The 15,173-nt window shown below is 46.8% G+C and overlaps 2 protein-coding genes and 1 pseudogene across 5 annotated transcripts; 2 read left to right on the top strand and 1 right to left on the bottom strand.

Moving 5' to 3' along the window:
• The first annotated feature begins 2,623 nt into the window (after window positions 1–2,623).
• Window positions 2,624–4,735, top strand: LOC112891744. 4 transcript variants are annotated; one of them, XM_025958688.1, is made up of 5 exons: window positions 2,624–2,774; window positions 2,901–3,082; window positions 3,181–3,312; window positions 3,537–3,935; window positions 4,334–4,735. In XM_025958688.1, the coding sequence occupies exons 2-5, from the start codon at window positions 2,931–2,933 to the stop codon at window positions 4,470–4,472; spliced, it is 822 nt and encodes a 273-aa protein (XP_025814473.1). In that variant the 5' UTR covers window positions 2,624–2,774; window positions 2,901–2,930; the 3' UTR covers window positions 4,473–4,735. The 4 variants fall into 4 exon arrangements, with proteins under 4 accessions (XP_025814473.1, XP_025814472.1, XP_025814475.1 ...); XM_025958687.1 differs by having other exon boundaries at window positions 2,632–2,793; XM_025958690.1 differs by having other exon boundaries at window positions 2,633–2,762.
• Window positions 4,736–4,972: 237 nt separating this feature from the next.
• LOC112892466 lies at window positions 4,973–7,940 on the bottom strand (annotated as a pseudogene).
• Window positions 7,941–10,945: 3,005 nt separating this feature from the next.
• On the top strand, window positions 10,946–14,942 carry LOC112894962 (DEAD-box ATP-dependent RNA helicase 26-like). Its single transcript, XM_025962815.1, has 10 exons — window positions 10,946–11,350; window positions 12,316–12,422; window positions 12,516–12,571; window positions 12,682–12,888; window positions 12,978–13,184; window positions 13,266–13,352; window positions 13,457–13,552; window positions 13,638–13,853; window positions 13,928–14,110; window positions 14,279–14,942. Exons 1-10 carry the CDS (start codon window positions 11,055–11,057, stop codon window positions 14,504–14,506), a joined length of 1,683 nt encoding a protein of 560 aa, XP_025818600.1. The 5' UTR covers window positions 10,946–11,054; the 3' UTR covers window positions 14,507–14,942.
• Window positions 14,943–15,173: the final 231 nt, after the last annotated feature.

Genomic DNA, 15,173 nt, shown 5'->3' with positions numbered 1-15,173 from the left:
CAGGACGAAACCCTACTCGACGTCTTCGGGGATGTAGTCTGGATCCTCCATTGTAAAAGTAACAATGGGGTGAGTACAAACGTACTCAGCAAGTCCAATCACACCCACGGAGGGGGTATAACAGAAATCAATGCACAGGACAATCCAAGCATAAGGTTATGGTTCATTTGCGGAAAACTTAGTTGTATGCAAAGGTTCGTTTTAAAAATATTTCCAAAACGAGTTTTCTAGTACCAAGGAGCACACGATGTTGATCCACACAGGATCCAAGTTTTAAACCGCTACCGGACTCCCCGTCCGCCGTAGCACACGGCACAACTGCCGGACACTTTTCAAACAACTCACACCAGCCCAACCATTTCCGGAGAGAAACACTAGTTATGTGACCACACCATAACTTGCCCAATACCGTGGGCACAGCTATTCGAATAGATTTTAACTCTGCAGAGATGTGCAACTTTACCCGCAGGTGGGGTACCACAGCACGATGACCTTAGTGTCGTTGCGGATCCCAACAAAGCCGTTACCCACCTTAGCTAGACCTGACCAGCCACCACGGGATCCATCAAGGGGTCATTCGACCTATCTCCGAGGTTTAACCGGGGCATAAGTCACACAGAGCTTATCCCTTTTCCTTGATCACCCGTTGCTCTCAGCTCCCCTGATGGCTACCAGACTAACTAGCGGGATTTATGCTAAGCCGTTGCCCATACAACGGTCAAGTGGTTTGCACGACAAGAAGCTAGGTGAGATGACACATCAACTCGGTCCTTAGGGGTGATAGGATGGATATCTCCCTTCCTTGCCCTACCACACAGGTACGAGCACACCAACGGCAACTCACACAGAAATGCCATCCATCCCGTCTGACTCGTCTTTCAAAACCACATTTTATCCCTTCCCACACACACGCATTTTTTTTATGAAATCAGGTGGTCAAGGTATGGTTATCACAACAAGAGTGGCTATCCTACCATGTTTTCAGCACGCAAAACCATGCAATTTTTTAAAACAGGCCACTGGGTTGTGTTTATAAAAACTAGGATAGAAACATGCATCAAAGGGCGGGATTGAACTTGCCATCATCAAATCCCTGCGGGAGGTCCTGATCGAAGCACTGTCCCTCGGGTTCGGGGTCGCAGAACTGGTCCTCGTTCGCTTGGTCACAGTCGGGACCTTCCTCGTTCACTCCGTGTCCTACGACGCAAACAAACAGGCACACAATCAAGCGAAAGAACTAAAAGCTTTCTTCGTTGAGCTTGAATCGGAAATAATTTAGTTACGGAGATAGGGGGAATATTTTTGAGTGGTTTCTTAATGGCATGGCTAGAACTATACTAGAAAGGGCGTGGTAAAGTTTTGGGTCGATCGGAGATCGTTTGGCGCATAAAATGATGAGGTGAAGGGGGGTTCAGGGGTTAAACAGGGTTCAGTGACTTATTCGTAAACAGTTATGCTATAGAAAGGACTTGATTATAATTTCCAGAACTATTTTGGGGTATGTTAGAAAGGTGTAGGGGTTTATTTGATATTAGGTTTACACGGTGGGGGTTGTTTTCCTAATTAACTAAGAGCGGAAGGGTCTGCAGATAAAAGTGGCACAAAGGGGTGTTCTTTTGAAAAAAGGGGAAAGGCCAGGGGGTTTTGTGGCAAATGGCCACCTTCTTCCTCCTCTCCTCCCCTGTGACCGAAACAGAGGAGGGGGACAGGGGTGGCGGCGGCGGCCGTGCCGGCCGGCCAGGGCCCAATAGCGGCCCGGGGCAGGGGGGTGAGGGAGAGGGGAGCAAGGGAATCCCATCCCCGGTCTCACCTTGGGCCAAGGTGGAGCGAGGAGGCGCGCCCACGGGAGCGAAGGCGGCGGCGCAAGGCGGCTCGGCGTGACGGCGGTGGGGGCTAGGAAGGCGGCGGGCGGTGGCGGTGGAGGCCGTGGGAGAGGGTGAGCGGGGCGAGGGCCTATTTATAGGCGGGATGAGGCGGTGGGGAGGCGGGACCGTGCGGTGGCCGGTCTCTGGCTCGGCGGGCGTCATTAATGGCGTTTTGGCCGCTCGCGGCCGTCGTGACGCGGTGGCGAGGGTCGAGGCGTCGCACGTGGGGGAGCGCTGTGCCGGCACAGTGGCGGCGCGCGCGGCGGAGCGGGGCGCTAGCGGCGGGCGGCGCGGCACGCGCGGGACAGAGCGCGCGCGTGCGCGCACGGCGCGGTGGGGCGCGGGCCAGGGCGGGGCGCGAGCGGCGGCCGGCACGGCGCGGCGCGCGGCCACGCGTTGCGCGTGCGCGTGCGTCGTGGCACGGCCGGGGCAAGGCTCGCGCGGCGCCGGCAGGGCCGGCGCACGGCAGTGCTCGGGTGCGCGGCAAGGGGAAAGGAAGGAGGGAGAGAGAAGGGAGGAGGGGGAAAGAAGAAAGAAAGAAAGAAAAAGGCGGCGCTGAGGAGAAAAGAATCGCGCCGGCGCTGATCGCGGAAAGGCGGTCGCGCGTGGTCGTCGGCCGCCGAGCGGTGCGGGATGGGACAGCGGCGAGGAAAAAGGAGGGTATGGTCATTGGAAAAGGGGTTGGGTCAACAGCTGGAGTCGAGTGTTTGGTCGGCGAAGAGTCTAGGAGGCGATTAGGGTTTCAAGGTTTTGAACAAAACATCTTAGCGCGTAGTCATGGGGCTCTCACTTCACTCTCAGGAGAGCAAGGATGGCAGGGAGACGAGCGCAAGTCGCCAGGTGCTCCGCAGGCCGCAGTGGCGTCGAGGATTCTGTGGCCGGCGGCACCTGCTGCTGGTAGGAGTAAGGGTATACTTGGCATTTACAAGTGTGTTGATACCTTCTTTATGAAGATATATTAATATATAGGTTATAGTGTCCAGGTATAAATTGACACTGAATTGATGGGTCTATTGGCAAATACTTCTTTTTCAGTGTCCAGCAGCTAATTTGTGAAAAGTAATCATGGCGGCGGAGGCAGCGACCGCTGGCGACCGCCGCAGGAGGAGCCGCTCTCCAGCGGGTGGCACCGCTGCCGGAAACGATGATGGCGAGGAGCAGCATCTCAACCCCTTCCTCGACGCAGCTCCATCCGCCTCCTCGAGGGTCCAGTTCAGGTGAGTGCTTTTCTTGCGGTTGCTCTGCATGAGCAGTTTGTATTGGCTCTGCATAAGTGTGGCCCCCCGCTCGATGTGTTCTACAACTGCGGGCGCAGGAATGTGGCCTCACGCGCGCGGTGGGTGGAAGAGGCCGGTGCCGCAGAGGTGGTGGAGAGCAAGGGCAAGCTGTGGCTGACCACCGGCGTCACCCGGGGCGGCAAGCTGTGCTACAACGTCGAGGAGATAGGGTACGCCACCTGTTCGATGAAATACCGTAGCTGTGCAGAATAATCAGATTTCTTGTGGTATTTGATTGTACTGGCCCTTTAGTCATGGTGCGCTTTGCATCCAGCACGCCAAGCTTATCCTTCGCTGCTTGAACGTCTGAGCCATTTGTTAATAGATTATGCATGAATTTCCATGTCATTGTTTTTCATTTTCAAGTATTTGAGTTTCTGATGAAGCTATGCAGGTTCTTGGTTGAAAGGGGTGCCTTGATTTTTCTCAATGACAAGGATGAAACGATAGGAACAGAAGCCATTTATGAAAAGATTGCTGGAGGAAAATATGGGTGTTCCTGGGATGCCTTCCAAGCTTATAAGCACTTGAAATCGCTTGGTTATATTGTTGGACGATATGGTGTCCCCTGGACGATGAAGAATAGCGGTACTTGTGATACTACTGTTCCTCCCAGTGTGGTGCACACTGATCAGAGCTTCAATAGAGTTGACGGCACCTGCAGTAACATAACCAAATTGCTGAAGGAAATGCACATTGATGAGATATCTCCATCCTTTGAAGTGTATTTGCCTAACAGCAAATTTAAAAAATCATCCCCAGGCGCCCCTAGTTTCCTCTTATGTCTGTTAAGGTAATGTTCCTTTTATCCAGTTGATTACAGTTTCATGTTCAAACAATGTCTAAGTGGACTCTCACTTAATCCTCATTGTGACTGTTTTATTGCAACTTATCTCATTTTATTTCCATTGTCACCAAATTTTATCCTGAAGATAGGATAATAGCTGATTCTGGTCATGCATTAGGCTAAGAGTCTGTGCAAATTTATAAAGTGCAGATACCGTTACGAAAGTAAAGAAAAAAAGATGCCAAGATGACTTTTGGTTATAGCATATGAATAAAATTTATTACGTAATAGGGTTGCTCTCATATACTTTGTTGATCAATGTTTGTATCAGACTATCACAACTTTGACTGGTTGACTTAAAGTCCTAAAAGAAGACATTGACATTGTTTTTCAATCTGGTGCAGGAATAAGCCCCCCTCAAGGATTGAATTGGAAATGGTGGAAAACAATTTTGGGGGTATTCCTCTCAAGTATTGCCATGTGGATAATGGGCGGGTCAGCTTTCTTTCATTCGACAAAGTTGCTCTTCCAAGATTGCCCTGATGGATGATGTGCAGCAGGCATATTTGTTAGTGCTCCTTGTTGTCACCGATCTTGTAATTTACATAGAAATAGCGAGATCTTCATTCTGTGAGATCTTTGCCTCACCAATTATTCTTGTTTGAAGCATGGTTAGTTTTGTTTTTGTTTTGCTAGATTACTGACTGCCTGATACTACATGAGATGTTCCATCTTGAGCTGAATGGGTCTTGTTGAGATACTGATTTATACCTGATACTACATGAGATGTTCCATCTTGAGCTGAATGGGTCTTGTTGAGATACTGATTTATATATTCTATGGACTCTGTGAACCACAATTTTCTTGCACAGGCCATCACAAAAACAACCGCTGTGCTATGTGATTAATGATTAGGCACTTGCACAACTCCAGAGTCATGTGCTCTAGGCCGAAGTCCCAAATTGACATGAGAGTTTAAAATTGAGACTACGCAAGTAAAGCACATAATCACGTAAAGAATATAGATAAGTAAACAAGAAATATGCTCGTTTGGAGAAAACTTTCAATTATATGAAATTGTGCTACAGAACATTGACATAAACATGGATATCTCCCAAATACACAAACTCTACAAAAATAATCTTGGAGCTCATTGTAAATTTGGTTAAGAAACAATAAAAACGGCCTGCTTCAGAAACTCTAAGTTAATAGTGACCCCTTCTACAGTACAAATCGTTTCAGGTTTTGCTGTATCTTGAAGCTGCATTATCATTTTCGTATCCATTGTTCTTCCCCTTGATGAAGAAGAGGGAATTTCCACACACATTAAAGGATGGACTTTTCTGCGTACTCAGAATCAGCAATTTGCTCTAGAGTCCAGATTCTACAGAGGTCTGTGAAATCATGTCTAGTCTTTGCTTCTTGTTTACTTCTGATGATTTTGTTTCTGAGGCTGCACCAGGAACCTTTGGATTTCCAACAGCAACGAATGCTACTCTCTTCCTAGTTCTCATGCTTGAGGTTCAGGTGTGGAACTGAATGTATACGAGTACTAAGGGTGTCAGGAACTAAACAAGCACCACTTTCATTTTCCAGTTGCCTCCCACTTTGAGAACCTCCAGCATCACTGCAATGGTTCATTTTATCTGGTTGATCAGCCGCAGCAGCACCTGCCTGTTTGGCTGTCTGGTTTGTTTCTTCAAAGTTTGGTGTATCTGAAAAAATGGCCACAAATATCAATGGAGGTAACAAGAATGCTTTTGTAGTTAGACACCATACAATGATAAAAAAAGAATGGACCCTGTTCAATGGAACACATAACAAACAATTTGGTAATATACCTTTCGTTTGGTTCCCTAAATAACAATTGACTTTCAAACTAACGGTAACCTAAAAGGTAATTTACAATTACAACAAGGACTAATCAAGTGTTGCACCATAGCTGTAAGCCTGTAATACACAAAACATGATGTATTGAAAACCAGGACCTTGTTGGTTATCATTCAGCTAGGCTATATCTGACGTTAATATTCTGACACATGTCAGGCATGGTATCTGCCATATACCATAAATCATGCCAACATGTTCAATGGTTACGGTTTACCAACAATTAATTCTAATGTAACATACTTCCAAAGATTGATGGATAACCCAAAAAGGCAGTCTCAAGTGCCTTAGTAGCTAGCATGGGAACAAGAAGCATAATAATGTTATCATTAAATAATTCAATTCTGTACATTTGATTAGAGGTATGTTCTTCAAAATGTATTACTACTAAGGTGCTTGAAGTTCATTCCAACTCGGTGCCTATTCAGTAAGCAATGCATCATGTCAACTAATTCAGAAAAATGCAACTAAGAATTGAGGATCTTCATATATTTATCATGAAGAGTAGAAGATAAAGCATTTCAACCTTCACTAATGAGTGCAAGCGTCTCATACTGGATTGAAGATTCAGGACCAAAGGACTTCTGATCCTCAACTTGGGTTTCCTGACAGCTACCTTTCATCTTTTCATGCAAAACAAATTTATCTTTCACCCATACACAATCCAGAATTGTGCAGGCATCATTCGTAGAGGGGTAGTACTCTCTGAAAGCCTGTGGAAATAACCAAAAGAAAATGAGGCAAAGTTATTCATTGAAATCATTATATCTTCTAGAAAGTTCAGATTGTGCGAGAAGTGAAAACACAGTCTTATACAGTACATTCCATGATATATAAAATAACAGTATTGCTGGTGTGGAAGCAAAACACACCTGCACTCCACCGATGCTAATCTTAACAGCCTGCTTCCTATCAGTAAGATCTGTAACCTTATTATATAATGATACAACATCAAGTAACATCTGTGAAACAAGTACCAGAGGGTCAGAGTCTACAGCAAAAACTCTGTTGGGAAAAGAGAAAGAATAACAATATCAGCCAGCATGTGATTCCAAAGTGAAATTTCTTAACTTATTAGGACGGTGTATGCCAGAAATTTATTACAGTATTTTCCTGATACAATCTTAGTCATGCCTGTGGATTGTAACCCTCACCTGTTGGACCAGGACCCTTATTCGTGCAAGCAAAGAAAGCACTGCTGTACAAAGATCAATGAAGAATGATCTAGCAAGTAAAAATGTTATCTGACTGTAATGTAGGTTAAGGAACTTTGGATATCTTTCAACCATAGAGATATGGTAGGAAGTTATATCTGCTTCCTTTTACAAGGCTAATCCTCAATGGTAAGCCATGACTCACTTATAGCCTAGTACAAGTGGACAACTGGTTCTATTAGGGGTTATAAGAAACTAAAAGGGACATGAGAAAAGAAAACAAAGGATACGTTGCTGCCTTCATAACAGGTTCAGCCATCTGCAAAGGACAGAGAAATTTTTGGCTGAGATTTGATAATTGATATGATACGAAGTTGGGTAGAGTATGAAATCTCACTTCCAGGCTACAGCGTCAATGCTCGGAAACACAAAACACACCTGGGATAACAAGCTGGCAACACCCAAAAGCCTCTCATGATGGCTGTGGTTTTCACCAGGTTTCTTCTTAGTCTGCCTATATCAGAATCCAGAAAAAGGCTAAGTAACAACCCGAGGAATTTGTAAGGAGCGCAAATGCAATAGCAGACTGACTTGGTCGGGACGAGGACCGTGTTGGCCGGCTTGCGGCATGCGAGGACGGGGAACACGGCGTTAAGGACCTCGGCGAGCCCGGCGCCAAGCAGCAGCTTCAGGTCCCTCCCCACCTGCGCGCACAGACACACGTGGACTCGTGTCATCACCGAGCGACTCGCCAGCCGAGATGGGGTTATCCGGGAGGATGTGGAGATGCGGCGCTCACCTTGAGGAGGTACTGGAAGTAGGCGGCGCCGCGGTGCTGGTTCCGGTGCTTGTACACCAGGCGCTCGAGCACCCCCGCCTCCGCCTACAGGTGACGCAGCGCCGCCCGAAGCCACTGCTCCTCGTCTCCCTCCGTCGTAGAACCCGCCTCCGGCCGCGGCCGCTGCGACATGGCCGACGGCGTGTGAGAACGCGGTGGCGGCGGCTGTCCGTCCGGTCCGGTGTTGTTCCTGTCTGTTGAACCGATTTGGGCCTGGGCGGGCGAGGCGCGGCCAGATGGGCCGCGAGTCCGATCCAGCTAGAAGAGTTCGACGACTCGATGTGACTGGACTCAATTCAGAAAAGCAAGAGGGCAAGAATCCGATGAACCATTAGATAATAGAGTACGCAAATGAGTACCAGATATCAAACAGTACAAGGACACCAAAACGAACGGCTGGTCTCTATTTTCAGCACCAAAACAAAACTTAGAACAAGCCCTTGGCTGTAGCATCAACTAGGAGGCAGTTTAGGATGAACCTTGCAGGCCGGATCTGGATGGCTGCTGCAGCAGTGGACAGGACCAGGGGAGGTGACCGCGTGAAGGCGTGAGAGGCTGGATTTGGAGGCGCCGGCGGTAGAGCTTGGACGGGGCGCCGGCAGCAGGGCGTGGAAGGGGCGCCGGCGGCAACCCGAGCCCCGAGCCCGTATCTTCGATGGAGGCGGGAGGGCGTCAAGTGGAGGGGGCCGCCGCGCGTGAGGGTGCCGAAGTCCGGAGTCGGAGGCGCCGGCGGCAGGACGGGGCGGCGCTTGGACGGGGCGTCGACGAGAGGGCGTCAAGGGGCCGGCGGCGCCAACCCTAGCCACCCATGGAGGAGAGCCCGATACCCGCACCCTGGCTCTTCGAAGGAGGCGTGAGGGTGCGCCGTGCGTGAGGGCGTCGGATGCCGGAGCTGGAGGTGCCGGCAGCAGGTCGTCGAGGGGGCGGCGGCAGCAACCCTAGCCGGCGTGGAGGAGAGCCCGAGCAACTATCGAGTGCGGGCTCTGTTCGTGGGGTGGGGAAAAAGAATAGAAGAACCGAAGCGTTACAACATAACGGATGGCATGGCGGGTAATTTACCGGCTCGAATCTGCGAAATCTGCCCTTCCTACCGCTGCCTCGTTGTACTGCAGGAATCGGCCGATTCCGTGGAATCGCGTCGCCCCAGCGCGCCCTTTGGTTGCATTAGCTGATTACTGGAAGCGAATCTGGATGCAAAATCGAAACCAAACGGCTTGCCACTTTTAAAAACCGAGCAACGAAATATTACACTGGGATTGACCTCACCATCCTCCCAGTTCTCTTTTGTGGCGCGCCCCACGTTCTGTCATGCTCGAAATTCATTATAGCTGCTGAAGTTTGCCTGCCTGAAATTTCTGGGCTTAGTTTTGGGGATTGCCTTGTGGCCTCAAACCATCATATTTTCAAATCAATGTGCACGCGGATTTATTTACTTATGTCAACCTCCTATTCATGCCTTTCTGGCAGGAATATCAGTTTATGTCTGGTCGCTTGCGTTCGTGTAAATTTAATTCCTTTTGCTACAGAAAAAATGGTCACTGTAGGCTGATCCATATGATCAAATGGAAGGCTGATACATATGTGATCGAGCTCCACGTTTGATTAAATATGAAGGCCAAATGTAAGCTTTGTACTCAGTTGTTTGATCAATGTTCAAAGGGAGTAGGTCGTAACTGAATTTCGTCATTTTAGCCTATCCTATTATCGATGTAAGCTTAGATGGCTTCTGCTGGCATGCCGCGATGCTCATTATCTTATTTCTTTGGGCTCCCTGCCGGATCAGCATGAACCTTGAGGTTGAGAGAATTGAACGAATGAATTCTAACAGGGGCTACTACATTCCTGTAGTTTGGACTGTCCAAATTAAAGGATCCATTTTCATCAATTTTGGTGGAAGCTTGTGGAAGATCATACTGTAAATCAGTAGATCCAGTCCATGCCAAGTCAATATTATCAGAAAAAATGGATGCGAGTGAGGGTAACCTGTCAACAGGTTCCATATCATTAGAAGGTTCAGTAACAGGCCATTTTTTTCCTCTATTGAATTTGAAAATTGGAGGATTGGTAAAAGAAAATTGTATATGTATGCAGAGATTATTTTGATACAAACAAGGCGTAAATTAAGAAGTTGTCTAGTAGTTGTTTGCTTTTGTTACCAAAAATTCCTGCACGAACATGATTGTCGATTTCCTGATGGTTGTGTCTATCAACCCCAAGCCAGTGTCTGCTCTCGGATGTTCTGCTTTGTAGCCGCTTAAACTGTGTCCTTTCCCTGGTTTTTTTCTTACTGAGATTGTTGTTGGAAGTTGGTTCAGTTCCTTGTTAACCAGTCGAGTGGAGTGAGCATTGCTCCATTGTAGCTTTAACCAGTCGAGTGGAGTGAGCATTGATTGATTGTGACCATCATGGGTCACAATCATCATGGGTCTGTTTGGTTCATGGGCTTATGCTAGCCTGGTTAGAATATGAAGCCAGAGCAGCTCAAACCTCTGTACTAATGCCAAGTTCATGTTTGGTTAAGCCCGGGCTGGGCAGCCTTTCTGGCTCCGCTCCTTGAGGCTCCAAATCTTGTTATTTGTTCAATCTATCTAGGCTGACTGGAAAAGTAAATTTTTAGTTGTATTAATATTTTAGTTGGGTCGAGGTGGATCTATATATCTTTTGTATTAATTATATATGTCAAACAATTCCAATTATGATAATTTCCTTTCCAAAACGGTCATCTACATATCCGTACAATTAATTAGCATATAAACAGTCCTATAGGGTCTCAGGGGCAAAACTGACATTTTTACAGGAATCCACAGCTGACAGCTGTTTCAGCCAAACAGCTTTCAGCTTTCCCACAGCTGTTAGCTCACAGCAGTTTTCCCACAGCTGATTCCAGAAATCAGATTTTCAGGAATCCACAGCTGAACCAAAAGCACCCTAAGATTTGAAGCTTCCCTTGATCTTCCACGCGGATTTAGAGTCAGGGTAGTGGAGGTGGAGGGGACGGGTGAGAGAGAGCTGAGAGAATCAGAGAACGGCCAATACGGCACAGTCGGGTGTGAGAAAGGGGCAAATGAAGCGTGGAACCCGACCCCGGAGTATATATACTCGGGTGCCCAGAGCGGCGAAGAGCACCGGGACCGGCTCAGCTTTTTTTTTTTTCTTTTTGGTCCGGCTCAGCCGGGAACCGCCGCACTCCTCTGTTCTCTCCCGCCCGCCGTCTAGGTCAAAATCGCCGACGCCGCCAGCCAGATCATGTCGACCAGCGCCAACCCGAAGCCGAAGCGGCGGCGGAGGGGCCCGCCCAAGCAGGGCCCCGCGTCACCCGTGGTGGCCACCGTCGGGGCAAAGGTTGCCCACGAGGTGGGCGGCGAAGGGGCGCGGAGGGACGCGAGGCAGGCGCCCCCGCCCGCTAGGGTGGTCGCCACCACGGCGAGGGGAAGAGGTTCCGGCGAGGAGGGTGCCCGCGGAGTGGAGGGTTCGGCGTCGAACGCTGGTAGGAGCGCTCACGAGGCAGGCGGCGTCGACGGCTCGTACCTCACCCAGACACGGTAATGCCCTGTCCCCCGCTCATGAATTAGATCGGTTGAGTGCCTGAAATCCTGGCGAGCTTTGTAGGGACGAAGGATTCTGTTCTAGTGTTGTTCTAATTCTATGGCTACTGCTAAAGCATAGCGATTGGGATAACGACGTTGTAACTCTTTGATATCTAGTCTAATTCTTTCGTCCTCTATAGTATTTTTAATTCATCAGTATGTTGTAGGAAACTGTTCGATGCTTGTAAGATCTCTAGTACCACATGTCAATTTTTAGAAGTCTTCATCAGCGTTAAGAGCTATAGGTAATTGAGTTCATCTGAAATTGGGAGCTTATTTTGAAATGAGAAATTCGATCTTAACTGTAAGTTGTTTAACATTGTCGGCTGCCCTCTCAGTGCTCATCTGATTATTGAGATGGGAACTGCTAAATATCACCTTGAGTGTTTTAGAGGGCTGCAATGCCTGGATATTTTTTTTGCCTCAAATTTGTGCTTTAGGGATTGCAAGTGTATAATGTAAGAAAAAATCATGTGTTTTTTAAGGCCTCCTGACACCTATCACTTTCTGTTGATACCTTAATTAAAGTTATATTGGAATTGCACTAACTTTACACGTGAGTTAGAATCATTTTTCCGTTGTAATTTTCAATAATGGTGATGTAATAAAATTAAGATGCTAGAGCCCTGAATAGTACCTGATTCTTTTCTGTTAGTACAAAGTTAGATAGTCAAAGCGTAGATGACGTAAATCGTAATTGGATGGCTGAAAAATTGGGTGCTGGGGACACTCCTGCTGAGAGTCATCTTATTACTGCTGCCCCTGATGAAAGTCATCTTATAATCCTGTGTCTTTACTGCTGTTATGCTTTATTGTGTTATTGTTATGCATGTCGCATGTTTTATCAATGTGAGTCATCTTATAATCCTGCGTCTTTACTGCTGTTGTGCTTTATTGTGTTATTGTTATGCATGTCACAGGTTTGATCAATGTGCTATTTCTCCACTGTCACTGAAAGCTGTCAAGGATGCTGGATATGAAAGGATGACCCAGGTGCAGGAGGCTACTCTGCCAATAATTCTTCAAGGTCAGCGGACATGCAAAACATTAATTTCGAATGGTTTGGTACCAATTTATTAGGAGCCCTGGAAATAACATGTGAATTCCTTTTTGTTTGCAGGAAAAGATGTCCTTGCAAAAGCAAAGACAGGAACAGGAAAAACAGTTGGCTTTTTGGTATTTATTGCCCTTCAGCCCAACTAGCCAATTTCATTGTCATAGTAGTTTTCTCAACTATTGCAGTGATACAACTGCAGGATTAACCCATCTGACTGAGTTTACTTTAGCTTCCAGCCATCGAAGTTCTCACTGCATTACCTCGTTCAACATCTATAAATTTGCTGGTGATGTGCCCTACCAGGGAGCTTGCAAACCAAGTGGCTGCAGAGGCCAGGAAGCTTCTCAAGTATCATCGCTCATTGGGTGTTCAGGTTGTAATAGGTGGCACACGATTACCTCAAGAGCAACGGAGCATGCAAGCTAACCCATGTCAGGTTGTACACATGAATTACAGTAGTACAGTGCGTACACATAGCACATCTAGGTGCGACTCATGCACTAATACTTTGCATTCTTCAACTAGATTCTTGTTGCTACCCCTGGAAGGCTTAAGGATCATCTTGAGAACACACCTGGATTCTCGACCCGAATTAAAGGTGTCAAGGTTCTTGTTCTTGATGAAGCTGACCGCCTATTGGATATGGGATTCAGAAGAGATATTGAGAAAATAATTGCTTTCATTCCTAAAGAAAGGCAGACACTGCTTTTTTCTGCTACTGTTCCAGAAGAGGTATCTCTTTTTGTCACAATCACACCCTGCCCTTTTCTACCTTGTATAATCTGATCTTTAAAAGAAAACCATTATTGTTAGGTCCGTCAAATTTCTCATGTTGCAATGAGAAAGGATTATGAGTTCATTAACACTGTTCAAGAGGGTGATGAGGAGACACATTCGCAGGTTCCAAGATTTCATTTTTCATGAGCTATGTTGTTAAAATTTCCTAGTTGCTACCATGGGAGTATGTTACAATGTAAGCCTTACATTATTGCTGCTGCTATCAGGTGAACCAGATGTACATGATCGCACCGCTTGACCTGCACTTCTCTATATTGTACGATGTATTGAAGAAGCATGTCGCAGAAGATGCAGAGTACAAAGTAAGTTATCACTAAGTAATTGCAGGTTTCTGTCTTAAGGAATTCCAGTTGTGGCAGTGTGTTGTTGACAACAGTACTTTTGTAGGTGATTGTATTCTGTACTACTGCAATGGTCACGAAACTTGTTGCTGAGGTGCTTTCCCAGCTAAAACTTAATATAAGAGAGATTCATTCCAGAAAGTCACAGTCTGCGAGAACTAAGGTCTCAGATGAATTCAGGAAGTCAAAGGGCCTTATATTAGTCAGTTCTGACGTATCTGCCCGTGGCGTAGATTATCCTGATGTTACCCTTGTTATACAGGTGGGATCAATGATTGATTCTCTTATAAAAAATAAAACAGGCGTATTCATTGAGAAATTTATCTGATCTTGTAGGTTGGCCTCCCTGCTGATAGAGAACAGTATATACACAGACTTGGTAGGACTGGACGGAAAGGCAAGGAAGGCCAGGGCATCTTACTGTTGGCTCCCTGGGAAATGCATTTTCTTAGTACAGTTAACGATTTGTCAATATCAGAGGCTGCGGCACCTTCAGTTGATTCAAGCATTCAGGCAGTGGTAAGTTCTATATAGTATTTGTCATCTGTCCCACTATGTGGTTTGGTCAATCTTTGTGCAAATTTAGTAAGGGAAGTCTTATCTTGGCTGCTCATGGTATCCGAAGTCAACTTTGGCCTGTAAAGATTAACAGCCTTTATGTTTTTATATTCTGTCTTGACTGTATAGGTCAAAGATGCAGTCACAAGAGTGGAGATGAAGAGCAAGGAATCAGCCTATCAGGCATGGTTAGGGTACTACAACTCAAACAAGTCCATCAGTCGAGACAAGGCCAGACTTGTTAGGCTGGCGGAAGACTTCAGCCAGAGCATGGGGCTTCAAGTCCCGCCAGCCATACCCAAGCTCATTCTACGGAAGATGGGCCTTAGCAATGTTCCTGGGCTCCGGTCTGCATAACTGTGATGACCCAAATTCAGCAGAATTTGACCAAACCATACTGCTCACAGTTTGGTTTTGGATATCAGCAGATTGTTTTTGCTGAAGTTGGGAAGTTTCTGACCACGCACAAGATTCAGAAACCATGGCTTCAACCATGACTGCTCCATCTTATCTGAAGCCGAATCTTGACCGGTCCGTTATCCACAGCAGACAGGTTCAAACAGGCCACCAATGACTATTATTCATATAGCAAGTTTTCTAAAGGCTATGGATTTAATCCTGATGACCTGATCCATTTTGAGGAAAAGATGTGTGTTTGCACGCTGCACCTCAGGCGAGATATTCGTGGCATAGTAACGCTTGTACCACTACATTTCTTCATCAGATACTAGTATCATCACATTTCTTCCATTCGAGCATGATTGTTTACCAGTGCAACATTTTTCTCGCTCCTCGATGATACCATCTCAAATACTATTTATACTAAGGCGATGACCAGCCAATACATGAAGGTAATGCTGCGGTCCTCGGGCTTGCCTTATTGTATTCAGCTGTCTCGTTTTTCCTGCTCTATGCCTGTATGGCCATCTCAGGACAGCGTACGCCGTGCCTGCCTGTAGCTGATGCGATCTCTGCACTCTCGATCGAAAGCTCCGTTTGACAACAACGATGTTTTTTCCCCGTC

This window comes from Panicum hallii, chromosome 5, assembly GCF_002211085.1.
Source record: "Panicum hallii strain FIL2 chromosome 5, PHallii_v3.1, whole genome shotgun sequence".
Lineage (NCBI taxonomy): Eukaryota > Viridiplantae > Streptophyta > Magnoliopsida > Poales > Poaceae > Panicum > Panicum hallii.
The sequence above is the reverse complement of the archived record's forward strand: the minus strand, read 5'-3'. Positions and strand labels throughout refer to the sequence as shown.